At 39.8% G+C, this 13514-nt stretch overlaps 1 protein-coding gene across 4 annotated transcripts in view; it reads left to right on the top strand.

Annotated features, from left to right (window-relative positions):
- FRMD3 (FERM domain containing 3) overlaps positions 1–13514 on the top strand; it is a 286342-nt gene that overhangs the window by 168087 nt on the left and 104741 nt on the right. For all 4 annotated transcript variants that reach the window (XR_006737691.1, XM_045562209.1, XM_045562210.1 and 1 more), the window contains exon 3: positions 5144–5186. Coding sequence is in view for 3 of the 4 variants with exons in the window: in XM_045562209.1 (XP_045418165.1) it covers positions 5144–5186 (43 nt within the window). In the remaining variant the exon portion in view is untranslated. The remainder of the gene's footprint in view (positions 1–5143; positions 5187–13514) is intronic.

Here is a 13514-nt window from a genome sequence, read left to right as displayed (position 1 = left end):
AGGAAAAATCTTGTAGGGGAGTGGAGGATTGGGACAGGAAGGGAAGGAGGCCAAGCCAGTGTGTAATGTTGGGCACAGTCGTGCAGAGGGTAACTTGGGTCAATCGCACAGGGAAGTTCTGGAATCAGAACTGGTCATGCCTTGGAGTTGTTCTGTCCAAGGGGCGAGGGAGCAGAGGTGTTTATACTCCCACATCTGTCAGTCATTAATTAAGAGTTACCATGGCCTGTGGAGGGTGGGGAGGTGGGTAGGAAGGCTCAATTCTCTGCCCTGCAATGGTGTCCAGTAAGCTGAGGGCATCCTTCCTGAAAAGAGTCAGACTGCTGAGACCCGACAGCACCTGCTGCCGATGCCTTCCTCGTTTGTAGACAACAATGGTGTCTTAGCTTCCTTAGCCTTTGGAATTTTCATTCTAAATGAGAGTTGAACAAATGAAGGTTTCAGCTACAGTAAATCAGCCACAAATCTGGATATTTGATTGCCAGGTCTTCCTTTCTGCCTATCTTAGGGAAGATCAGTTTCTAGTAAGGAAACAGACTTTAAAAAATAGCATATAATCCAAGTAGCAATCAAAAGAAAAATAGCAATGCGATAAATGTTCTAAGCCTTGTATCTAGTTGCCAGGCATAATACGTCATGGTTATTTTTTCACTCCAGTGTAATCCATCTGCACAGCCAGTAATAGCGGAGTTATTGGTGTAGCCCAGATCCCGTGTCATTGGTCAACTTGTCATTCTAGTTGGAAGAATGAGAAAAGGGAGGAGACAGAAGAAGGGGATGAAGAAAGAGGCAAAGGACTGGTAGCTGGTATTCCAACTACACAGATGAATAATCTCCTCTTGCCATGCAGAAGGGAAGGAGAGATGGGGAGTGGAGGAGGAAGAGAAGGGCAAAGTTGGATTCACTGAAGCTGCCATTGCACCAACTGAGGAGTCTCTCTCAGCCAGTGTGAAGACGGTAACGGCTGGTGTTTATTGGGCCTTCACTATCCACCAAGCTCTGTTCCGTGGCCTTCTTCATGGATTAACCTGTTGAAACCTCATGATGATGCTGTAAGTGCAGACATCCAGGAACTTGTTTGTGGTCACACAGCTTGTCAGTGTTAGGGCTGGGCTTTGAATCCAGGCCTGCTGGCTCCTGGGTCTGACCACAGTGCCGACCCCGGGTGCTCAGCTGGATTTGGTGTCTGGAGGTCATGTATGAAATTCTCAAGTCTAGATTACATGAACTCTACCATCATCCTCTGAGTAGAGCTTAGCCTTTTTTTTAAAAAAAAATAGATTTTTAATTATTCATGTAATGCACCAAAACAAGTAAAAAGGTTAAAGTTAAAACATCACAGATGAAACATCACAGAAAACATTGAAGTCATAGTTCTCTTCGACCAATACCCCTAAATTTGTGCCCCCACCCCCATTATCCACCCCCACTGGTATCACTTTAGTGTGTATCAACTTCAGATCTTTAAAAATAAGTTTAGATGCTTATATATGCATTCTTTGACTATACAATAGTGTTTGTACTTTTTATTAAAAAAGAATATTAAATTACATGATATAGTAGTTCAAAGCTTTCTAAACTTTCTTAATTTATGGATTTCTTAGTATCTTATTATTTTATGGTGTTCATAGGCCAAGAGAACATCTAACAGTTCCATCTAATAAGAGTTAGATCCAAATAACTTCATAAGTTTTGATGTTCTAACAACTTAGTAGTCATTTAGAACATTATACACATAAATTGCAAGAGAAACAGTGTTTTCAGTTAGTTCTTAACTAACCATAATTACTTATTAAAGGGAAGTGTGTGTCTATTGGGCATCCCTGGGATCCTAGCAGACACCACCATGCTCATTGCCTGTTCCACACTTATTTTTTGGGGGGGTACTTTTTATCACAGCAACTGCTGTAAACCCATCTTTGAAAAAAAAGTATGGTATCAAAAGGAACATAGCTCAATCTACTATTGGAACTGTGTACTCCCTTGAGTTCATAGTTCACGTGGTGCTGACACATGTCTAGTACGGCTGCATTTCCCTGGGGCACTTCAATGCACAATTTGGGAATTAACTGTAGCTATAGTTATAAATTTTTCTTTTACTTTTTTTTTTTTTGAGACAGAGTCTCACTCTGTTGTCCAGGCTAGAGTGCCATGGCGTCAGCCTGGCTCACAGCAACCTCAAACTCCTGGGCTCAAGCAATCCTCCTGCCTCAGCCTCCCAGAGTGCTAGGATTACAGGCGTGAGCCACCATGCCCGGCCCATAGTTATAAATTTTGCAGTTCACTGTTTTCATCCCACAATGTGCCTTATAGATCTGTCCATGTTACACATAAAGATCTACCTTATATATAAAACATTGCTGCAGAATCATCCAGAATATAAACAGACCATGGTTTATTTACCCATTTTCCTGATGATGGCCATTGATGTTATTTCTAATGATTTGTAATTGTATGTAATCTTGCAGTGAAAATTCTTGTTACGTGCCTCCTTGTTGACATGGGTGAATTGGAGACTAAAGGCCATAGGTCAGTCAGGTTTGTTTGTTTGTTTTAATAAGTACTGACAGATTGAGCTTGGCGCTCTTTGGAGAAATGATTTCCTTTAGTCCCTTGAAACATGATTGTTGCTGGTTTATTTTTCCTAGGCCTCTATGCAGCATGACTACCCCATTGGAGAAGAGTAGCTACAATAGCTGTCCTGAAAAAGTATGCAGCGATCACTCTGTAGGTCATTGAGGTACACAGGGACTGAAAGGCAAAGGTAGCTGTGACTAGGCCTAGAGGAATAGGATGTTAGGAACTGATTAGAAACTGCAAGGTGTATTTCTTAGGACAACAAGGAGGTCAGTTCGTTTAGAGTAAATAATTTCTTTAGAGCACAGATGGCAAATACCTTGCAGGCATGCCTTAAATGTTCCCTACCCCTCCATGGCAGACATAGCCAATCTATAGTGGCACAGCAGAAGGACATAACCAATCTATAGTGGCATGGCAGGCATAGCCATGGCACTCATTCTTCCCAAGCCTTCACCCGGCCTTGGAACCCGCCTTACAGCTCTGGTGTCAGCACACATGAAACTAACATCACTCCTGAATCCAGAGAGAAGCTGGAGAGGCAGGTTGAAGTTAGGCAACGATGGGCTAAGGAGTTCAAAGAATGCCAAGCAAGCAGAATTTGGAAAACATATTTATATTTCAGATTTTATTGGCAAAATGACGGGTGATCCTCCTCAGTGAAACAATAGCAGTAGGTATTGATCTCCGGCTGCCGTTATTTGTTTTCTTGCCTTAGTTCTAAACTATCCTATTTATTTATTCCTAGAAAAGAAATTTAACCACCAGGGGCCTTTTTATTATTCTCTTCCATGAATCCCACATATTGGTAATCTACCAATTAAACTGTACCTATTAAGTAACAACTACAGCATCAGCCAGCAAACATTTATTGAGTATTTTCACACTTACAACAGCTCTCTGAGGTGGGTGTGATTACTGTTCCGATTTTGTAGTTGTGGAAACTGAGACACAGAGAGTTTAACATCCTGTACCAGGTTATATAGCTAATAAGTAGAACAGTTAGTTCATTTTCTACTGTTCAGTTTCCACTCTGCAACTGATTAGCAGGATAATGAGGGTTCTCAAAGTGAGTTGATACAATTTTGGTCAGAAGCAAAGAAATTTGCTTTTTCAGTTCGTCTGTGCACCTGTCAGGGGTAAAGGTGTTTTTATTTCGCTGTTGTTTGACTTTCCCAAATGTTATAACAGGTACAAGATTCTCATTATTGTTTTTGAAGACTGCAGAGATCTGATACTACAGATTGAAAACCACTGATTTGACCACTCAATTTTTCAGTTTCTGAGAAAACAGGGAGTGTTCCTCAAGCATAATAGAGCAAACTGATCAGTTGGGAGGACACATAGCTGAGAGGTTAAGGGTCCATGCAGCAGAATCCCTCTGCACGACTGGCTTCGCCACTCATCAGCTAGCTGAGTGACCTTAGGCAAGTTGCCTAACATACTGAGCCCTAGATTCCTCATTTGTAAGTGAGTGGTGATGAGGACTAAATAAGATAGCACTTGGAAACCCTAAAATGGCAGCTGGCACTTAGTAAGCCCTCAACAAATGTGAGCTCTTAGCAAACTGTATGGTTATACATCCACATCAAAGAACAGTGCCAATATAGAACCTGAGGCTTATGGATGACACAAAGGGGACAGAGCGAGGTGTGAGAGCTCAATGGATGGTAAGTCTGCTCCTCGTCTGTCCTCTCCAGCATCGAGCAGGTGGGGTGCCCCCTGCATGAGGGCTCCCGACCTCAGGATGGTACCCCCTCTTATCATCTCTATAAACTGCAGGTGTACAAAGTGACTCTTCCCGACACTCCCTGAGTGGCTTCAGGACCTCACGGTTAGTGAGCTCAAGAGCTGCCCAGTTCTCAGCATGTTGAAGTGACCTTTGTACTGCTCTGGAGAGAGCCAGCCGCCGGGACCAGTGTGGTGTCGGCTTCAAATGCCCGTCAGTAACACAGTTCTGAGATTCCCAGGCCTTTTGGTTCCTTTGTTTTGTGATAAAGCTGATTTTTCTTCTTGATGACCTCAGGCCTCTGAAAATAAGACATTTAAGATCATTTGTTCCCCCCTATGGTAAAGGAAGAATTGCCTCTGCACATGATGGGCTAAAGCTGGCCTTGCCCACTATTTATTTTAAAGGAGTCTGACCTGGCAGGGGAACGAGGTGCTGATGCTGTCTTGGGCTGTGACTCTTGAAGGTCATGGCTGTCAAATGCTCAAAGTCTTTAGTCATCTGTGGCTTTCCCAGAGCAGTGGGGCTCCAAGAATCCCCTAGGAGTCGACTAGAGCTACTAGAACATCCCATTTAAGTGCCCATCCTCTCTTAGCAACTGTGTGACTCAACTCTTACTCAGAAAATGTTAACTCTCTGTAATTTATGTGCTCCTCTGGGTTATGATTATTGATGAGTTGTTTATGTTGGTCTTCAGAGGGTGGAACGCTGAGAAATATCTATGGAAACCGAGGCTGTGCTTTGGAATTCCTGTTAGTCGTTTAATATTAACTATGCATTGTGTGGTCCAGCAATTCCAGCCCTGATCTCTGCTTTTTTTTTTCTCTTTCTCCTCAGCACTGGCTTGAGCCTAACAAGTCCATCTCCAAGCAAATGAAATGTAAGTGTCAATTTGTGGCTTTATTTTTGCTACAAAATGTCCAAAGATAGATTCTGTTTCCTGACAAAGTTTCTCCTGCCAGGGGAAAAATGGGTAGAGTTGGAGATGTATGGGCGAGTGGGAGCTGCTCTCTGTCGGGAGCTATGCATCTTCTCTCCTCCTCTTCTGTGCCCCTGGCTCCCCTCAGCAGTCCCTCTCCCTGTTGTCCCCGGAGCCTCCCCGCCTCCCTACGTCTTGCCCTCATGTTTCACATTTGAACAGGAGCTTTGAAATTGGCTGGTTAAATATCCCTTAAACATAATCACCAGGTACCTGGTTCCTTTTGACCATGAGGGTTGCTAGTAAATGGTTCAGAGTTGGAGGAGGTGAGTCTTGAGGGGGATGGGAGAAGCAGGTGTGTTTGGAAACTAAAATCTTACTGAAAACTTTGCAGAAGATTGTACTGTACTTTTCCACCCCTCGGACTCTCAAAAATGAAGTAAAAATAATTTTTCTGGGTAATTGTTTTAAAGCTTTGATATTCTGAACTTCTTCTTCTTCTTCTTCTTTTTTCTTTTTTTTTTTTTACTAATGAGCTCTTGGAAAAGTTGGCTTGGGTAACATCCCTCTCGAATCCTTGGTCGCTCATCTGGGATTCTGTGAGGGGGGTGTTCACCAGTAGTCCTGGGAGACATGATGTTTTGTCCTGGTCACCCATGGCAGGCTGTAGCCAATCTGCTTTCATTTATGGCTTGGAGGGGAACTTCCGAAATACACCTCAGAAACTCTTTGCCTGTCCCCCCAATCCATGTATGCCTCCACATCAACTTTCCCAGGGCTCTGAAGTGTAGGCGATACATCAGTTTCTCATCAGAGATCAGGTTAATGCATCTTATGTCACTTGTCATCATTCAAAGGATTCTTTTCTTTCTCAAATATGAAGGAATTATTCTGGGCAGGGTTTTCAGGTGGGAGAAGGAAGAAACTGAACATGGACTACAAACTGGCAAACAACATACCTCTTTATTAACTCTCTTCTTTTTCCCTTTCCTTCCTGCTTCTTTTGCTCTCTCTTCCTCCCTCCCCAGTCCTCCTTCCCTCTGTCTCTTTCTTTTCCTTCCCCCTCCCTCTCCCATCTTTCAAGGGTCAACTCTGTGTGGCCAGTGCAGGTGTCTGTGCTGAGATGGGCACAAGTGCAGTGAGGGGGTGGGGAGTCAGGGAGGCCAGGCTGTTGGGCGAGGCTGGAACAGAGTTAGGGCATTTGTCCCAGTAGAAGGGGTAGGACAGAGGTCCCAGGAGGCTCCGTGTAGTATGATATGCAGGATAATGAGAATGAACTAACATGCCTGAGAAGAAAGAGCGGATGCCACGCTTTTATCCCTTCACTGCCAAATGTTGATATTTTGTTTATATATTTAAAAATATTCAGGCTACTTCTAGTATATTAAATGGTTCCTGACTTTTGTTGTTATACATCATGCAATATTTTTTTTCCCATAGGCCATGTACATTTGTGAAATAGAAATTTATCTTTTTTTTTTGAAATTTATCTTTAAAGATATTTCAACACCTAATATACGAAAAGATTTAAACTTTGTGAGAAATGGAAAGCTTGTGAGGAATTTACTGCTTAAGAACGTTGTCTTTATAATATAGCAAATCTGAACAGTCAATGGATAATATCTAATGTTTTATAAAAATGGTTTAGAGACTGACATTTGACTACTGGCCAGTTTCAATCTAATGACAAATGGGATCTGCATCTAGATAAAAGAATTGTGTAAAATTCAATTTCTAAACCAGATAGGGTGACTCACTAATTCTAGGAACTGGCACAGGTCTAACCCATCACCCAGTCCCCTGTCGTATTGCTAAGAACATTAGTGAACATAAAATTATGTAATTTTCTTAAGATCATAAATCTAATTTTGTTATTGGTAATGTCATTCAGTATCAAGATCTTCTATGTTCTTGTACATATGTCCTAGAAATATTTACTGTAAATTAGAAAAAGATTTAAACTAGGCCTTATATATATTGTTAACCCAGAGAAACTGAGTCCAACTCCTGGGACTCATCCAAGAATTAATCTAAAAGATCTGGTTGCAGGGCCCCAGGCAGCTTTATCCTTTTATACTCGTATTGCCTGTTAGTAGGCAATCATTCCTTGGAGGAAATGCTTCTCACTCACACAGGATGATGGACGTTCAGGTCCTTTGCTCTGGCCCTGTTAAGATCCTTCTGACTTGAGGTGTTCCCAGGAATGATATTTCCTAGGGTTGGTTGAAGGTCAGCTGTCCTGATTAATAAACCCTGTACAAAGACATTATTATTTCTTTCTTACTGGTTTTTTAAAAAAATATCATGCTTGTGATTTTTTTAAACAGATCAGAAATATTTAAAATGAAAATGAAAAGTATTTCCTTCCTTCTGCCTCTTATATTCCCAAGCTCACCCCAAAGCGATAACTATTGCTAACTATATTTTGTATATCCATACATATTTTGGGGTATGTACAATCCACCAACATATATAAGGCCTTTTATAAACAATGATTGTTCTTTACCTTGATATTTTTTCTTAATTAATTTTAGAGATTTTTCAATATCAGCAAGTGATGATTGGCTTTGTGTTAAAAATGGTTTTCGTATGGTTAATTGTATGCGTGTGTATAATTTATTTATTAATGCAGATCAAAGTTGTTTCTAGCATTTTGCTGCTATAAATTACACTGCAGTAAATGTACTTGTATACATTCTTGCATCTTGTGAAAGTGCATCTGTACTAAAAGTTCCTAGAAATGAAACTATTGGATCAAAAGATATACATAGTTTAAATTTCCTCCTTTGTGATAAATATCCATCCAAGGAGCTTGTAGCAATTTGCTTCCACAGATGTTACCTGGGAATTCTTGTTTCCCCAAAACCTTGTTCAAAATAGATATTTTTCTGGTAACTTCAAGTTTATGAAGGAAGAGAAATATTTGTTTGATTGAAAAACTAATTAATTAGATAGTTACTTAATTTGGTATCATTTTAAAATTGGGATGCTTCTCAAATCAAAGACTTATTTCTTCTGTGAACTTAGGAGAGACATAAAATTTTATTTTTTAAATTAACATATGGTAAAATTGACTTTATTTTGGTGTGAAGTTCTATAAATTTTAACACATATAGATTTTCATGACCTCCACCACAGTCAGGATACAGAGCAGTATCCTGATTTTCATCACCCTGAAAACTCCCTTGTGCTGCTGTTTTGTAGTGACTTCCCTCCCCCAACCACTGATCTGTTTTACATCAGTGTATTTTTGTCTTTTTAGAATGTCATATAAATGGAATCATATAGCACGTAACCTTTGAGACTGCCTTTTAAAGTCAGCATAATATTAATAATTCTTGAGATTCACTTAAGTTGCTATGTTTATCAATACATAATATAAAAAAGCCAATGAGAATAGAAGCTGATCTTTGAGAAGATTAAGAAAAGTGATGAACTAGCAAGACTGAGGAGGAAAAAGAAAGAGAAGACACAAATTACCAACATCAGGAATGAAAGGGAGGACATCACCACAAACCCCACAGAACTACTTTGGGCACTTGAATTTGACAGCTTAGATGAAATAGACTTTTTCTTCAAAAACCATGACTTACTACAACTAACCCAATATGAAATATATAACTTGAGTAGTTTTATAACTATTAAAGAAATTTGGTTTAAAAACTTCCAGAAAAGAAATCTCCAGCCCCCTTTCTGTTGCTACGGTTGCCACCAGAATTCCCTTTCCTTTCCTGCCCCTCAAGCCCTAACTAGGAGCTTCTTCTGGAGTTTCTTCTGTCTGAGTTCATGTCTGTTTCCAGGTGTCTCCCAGACGCTGGCCAGATAATACCAGAGAAAAGAGTGTGGAACTCACCACTGGTTTAGTGGTCTTTTGAATTCTCATCTTCCTTTCCAATCTGCCCTCTACTTTTTACTTTTTAGAATCCTTAAACAGCTGCTACATGTATCCTGTCCAGGTTTTGCAGTTACATTCAGTAAGAGAGACAGAGTGGGATGCAATTAGCCCATCCTACCTGGAACTGGAGCCTTAAAAATCAAAATTTTAATCTCACCTATTAGGTAAAAATGCAGGTGGGCTGCATAATTGTCTGGCAGTGTTGAGGGAATATCTTTCTCATTTGCCTGTGTCATTGCATGTCCATATGTACAAATGTGGACTGAGCTGTTGATCCTTTTTTTATTTTTGTAAGATTACTCAGATAACAGATTGCATGCAAACAAAGTGTTAACTCAAGTGGCATATTTTTGAATGTTTGGTTTTCAGAGTCCTTCCTTTTCCTGAAGGAGTGTTGCTATGCAACCTAACAGTGACTCTTCTCACTTAGTGCTTTTAGCCTTGACCCCATAACTGTGGAATGTGGCCAGTGTGTATACATGAAGTGGCATACATCAAGAGGACAGATACTGTCTGTTCTACAGGATCTACGTAGCTGCACTAATTACATTAGCATGGAAAGATTTTTTAAAAAGTTACACACTATGGCTCAGATGTGCAGAAATGCAACACTATTTTCCAATGACTAAATTCAACTTACTTGTGATCCCTGCCTTTCCCTTAAAGGCAAAAGTTTACTCTTTCCACTTTAGGGTTACTCAGGATTTGCTAGTTTAGAATTTGATCTTTTTCAGAAAATTACGGAGTCAATTCATAATTTAAACATAGTCATTTGAAAATGCATGCTCCATTTTGCAGTATTTTTTCCATATCAAGAGCTTTCCCCTTCTTGCTACCCCAGGATGGCACTATGAGGCAGGAGAAGTTTATGCACTGTTGTGGTAATGAGGGTGATCTCTCTCTTGTGCACAGTCATGCGAGTCCTCCCAGTGTGTCTCGTGTGATTTGGCTTTTGTTTGTTGGCCTCTTTCCCTACTGTGTCCTCTCTGGGTATAACAGGTCCCACCTGGACTCTGAGCACACAGCGGTGTGTGCTCCTGAGACCCTGGTTCCTGCCATGCATGGCCATAGCCTGCAAGTCTCCACTGCTCTTGTGGTCCCCACTCCAGGTCTCTTTCACCCCTTGGCACTTAGCACATCCGTATTTGCTGCTGGGACAGGCAGAAAGGGCTCAGCCTTGAGGAAACTTGTGCACACCATCTGAAGCTTCCTCTCTGCCTACACATGCCATGCAGCCATTTCTTCAGTTCTGCACAGAACATTTCCCCTCAACTACCCTGAGATTTCTTGTGTCTTGCTCCAATACCTCATTCTGTTCGGCCAAGCCTGGGGTGTTCAGGGATGCTGGATTCCTTCTCAGTGATCCAGACAGTGTCTTAAACTTGGTTTTGTCCTCTCCAAATTCTCCACCTGCCTTCTCTTCCTACCTCCTGCCCACAACTAATGCTGGCTTTTCTCCTTGGGTACAAGATTAATATCCTAAAACAATAGCTTTTTAATACACAAGTAGTAACTGTTTCTCAAATGTAATGGGAAAAAAGTGCTATTATTATTATTTTTTAATTTCAAAATATGAAGGGAGTACAAATGTTTTTGTTACATGGACGGCTTTTATAGTGCTTTAGTCCAGGCTATAAATGTGCCCACCACCTTAATAATGTTCATTGTCCCCATTAGGTAGGTTTTTATGCCTCCCCTCTTCCTCCCTCCCCCTTCTTGACTTCCAGTGATTTTTGCTTCTTTCTGTGCCCGTATGTGCCCATCAGCTAGTTATAAATTATTAGAGAGTACATATGGTGTTTGTTTTACCATTCCTGAGATACTTCACTTAGGATAATAGTCTCCAGTTCCATCCAAATTGCTGCAAAAGACATTAATTCATTTATTTTTATGGCTTAGTAGTACTCCATGGGAGATATATACCATATTTTGTTAATCCACTCATGAATTGATGGGCACTTGGGTTGATTCCACATCTTCACAATTGTGAATTGCGCTGCAATAATCATTTGAGTGAAGTTATCTTTTTCATAAAATACTTCTTTTCCTTTGGGTAGATAGATACCCAGTAGTGGGATTGCTGGATCAAATGATAAGTCTACTTTTAGTTAAAAAGTGCTATTATTTAGAATAGCAATAACAAGTAAATACAAATTTCTTATAAATAAATGTTAACAAGAAATCTGCAAGATCTCTATGAATAAAATTTGTATTATCCTGGATGGGGCTACAGCCCATTCTTTTAAGTGAAGTATCACAAGAATGGAAAACAAGCACCACATGTACTCACCTTCAAATTGGTACTACTTGATCAACACTTATGTGCACATATGGACGTAACATTCATTCATCAGGTGATGGGCAGGTGGGAGGGGGGAGAGGGATGGGTATATTCACACCTAACGGGTGCGGTGCAGCTGTCTGGGGGATGGGCATGCTTGTAGCTCTGACTCGGGCAGTGCAAAGGCAATACATGTAACCAAAGTGTTTGTACCCCCATAATATTCTGAAATAAAAAAATAATTTTCAGATTAAAATTTCAGTGAGATTCTTTATGATGAACAATGGTCCTGAGGCTCATTTACAGAAGACAATGCTCAACACTAGCCAATAAATAGGTAGAAGAACAATGATGGGTCCTTGTTCTGTTAGATAGCAAATCAAGGCATATGAGCTTTAGTAAAAGAGGCCTATTAATAGACACATTTAGTAATTAAGATAGACCCAAGAATGGGAAAATAATCAGTGGAACAGAAAAAACAATGACTATACCAATCCATTATTTATAGGAATATGGGTTATGATAAAGATTGTATTTCATATCAGAGACAGAAAGATAGTTTTTAAAATTAAGGCATGATTTTTGGATAATTTCCTTTCTCCTTGGAAAAACGAAGCTAAAGGCATACCTTACACTCTACATGGGATTCATTCTAGATGTATTCAAAAAGCCAGTAGATTTAACCATATGTGGAAGTTTTAGATAACAATCTGATAATATTTTTTAGAATCTTGGGGTAGCACAGAGCTTTCCAAGGAAAATATAAAACTAAGAAGCAACAAAGAAAAATGCTGACACATTTGTGCAAAAATTAAACTTCTGAACCAGAATATTTGGGTTGTTTGCTGCACAGAGTAGATTCTCAGTAAATGTTTGTTGAATAAATGACTATAAAACAGATTATAACCAAATTAAAACACAAGAAAACAAAGGGAAGAACATTTGCCAAATATATAACAAGTAGTAACATGCTGAATATATAAAGTATGGTGCTACAAACTAAACAGATGAACAACTCGATAGAAAGGTGCAAAAAGATGCAGAGAAGGAATAACAATAAATGACCAATAGATGTCCAACACCATTAGTAATACAGGAAATGCAAATTAAAATGAGATATTTTTATTTACTATACTGAGAAAATTGTAATTATTGATAATACCCAGTTGATGAGGATGATGGTAACACATCTGGTGAGAGTGTATAAACTGGTAAAGCCAGTTTGGAGGGTAATTTGGCTGTATCTTTCAAGATTAAAAACGCCTATGTCTCCTGGTCCAACAAGTCAATTTCTAGTGTATGTGGTGCTGAAGTGAGCACTAACAAGTCAATTTCTATGAATCTAGCTAAAGCAAAATTTGTTCACACACAGGTATGTATCACGCAAGGATGTCCACTGCAGCCTTGCTTGTAACATTGAGGAAGTAATGAAAAGCCCAGCAATTCTAGCGAGACTAAATAAATTATGTGGAATACATGCAGTCGTTAAAAAGAACAAGGCAGATGTATATTATTGACATGAAAAGATTTATTAGCTATATAGTTGAGTTAGAAAGGCAGATAAAATACCACATATAGAATGATTCATTTATATGAAAACAAAAGATTACTTTTATATGACTATATAAGAGCATAGAAGGACTGGAAAGATGTGCACTCAGTTGTGGTTACCTATGGGGAAGAGAGTGGGTGAAGCGACATGAAGCTTTCACATTTTATTATATATATTAATAGTTACATTAGACTCTGATCTTTTACAATGAGAATATATTCATGTATCACTTAGTAATAAAAAAGAGAAAATAAAAGACGAGAAAGTTTATGCATAAATCAAGGAAGAGAGAAAGAAAGGAAGAAATGACAGTGCATTATGTATTAAGCATGTACTATAAAAACCGAGCCCTGGAAGAGAGAAAGCTCACTGACTCTTCTAAATAGGCTCTCTGCTTAATCCTGGCTGATGCCTGTCTGAGGCCTGATTAGCCCAGCAGGGTAGTTAAGAACTTATTCTTGCCGTATTTACTAGACATTGTGCTGCTGCCAAGCACCCTGAAGGGGCAGGGCTGCTTGGAAATGACTTCTGCTCGCAAACCTGGGTGGGGAGGGCTCCCAG

Source organism: Lemur catta, chromosome 10, assembly GCF_020740605.2.
Source record: "Lemur catta isolate mLemCat1 chromosome 10, mLemCat1.pri, whole genome shotgun sequence".
Classification (NCBI taxonomy): domain Eukaryota; kingdom Metazoa; phylum Chordata; class Mammalia; order Primates; family Lemuridae; genus Lemur; species Lemur catta.
This window is presented reverse-complemented; position numbering and strand designations above follow the sequence as displayed.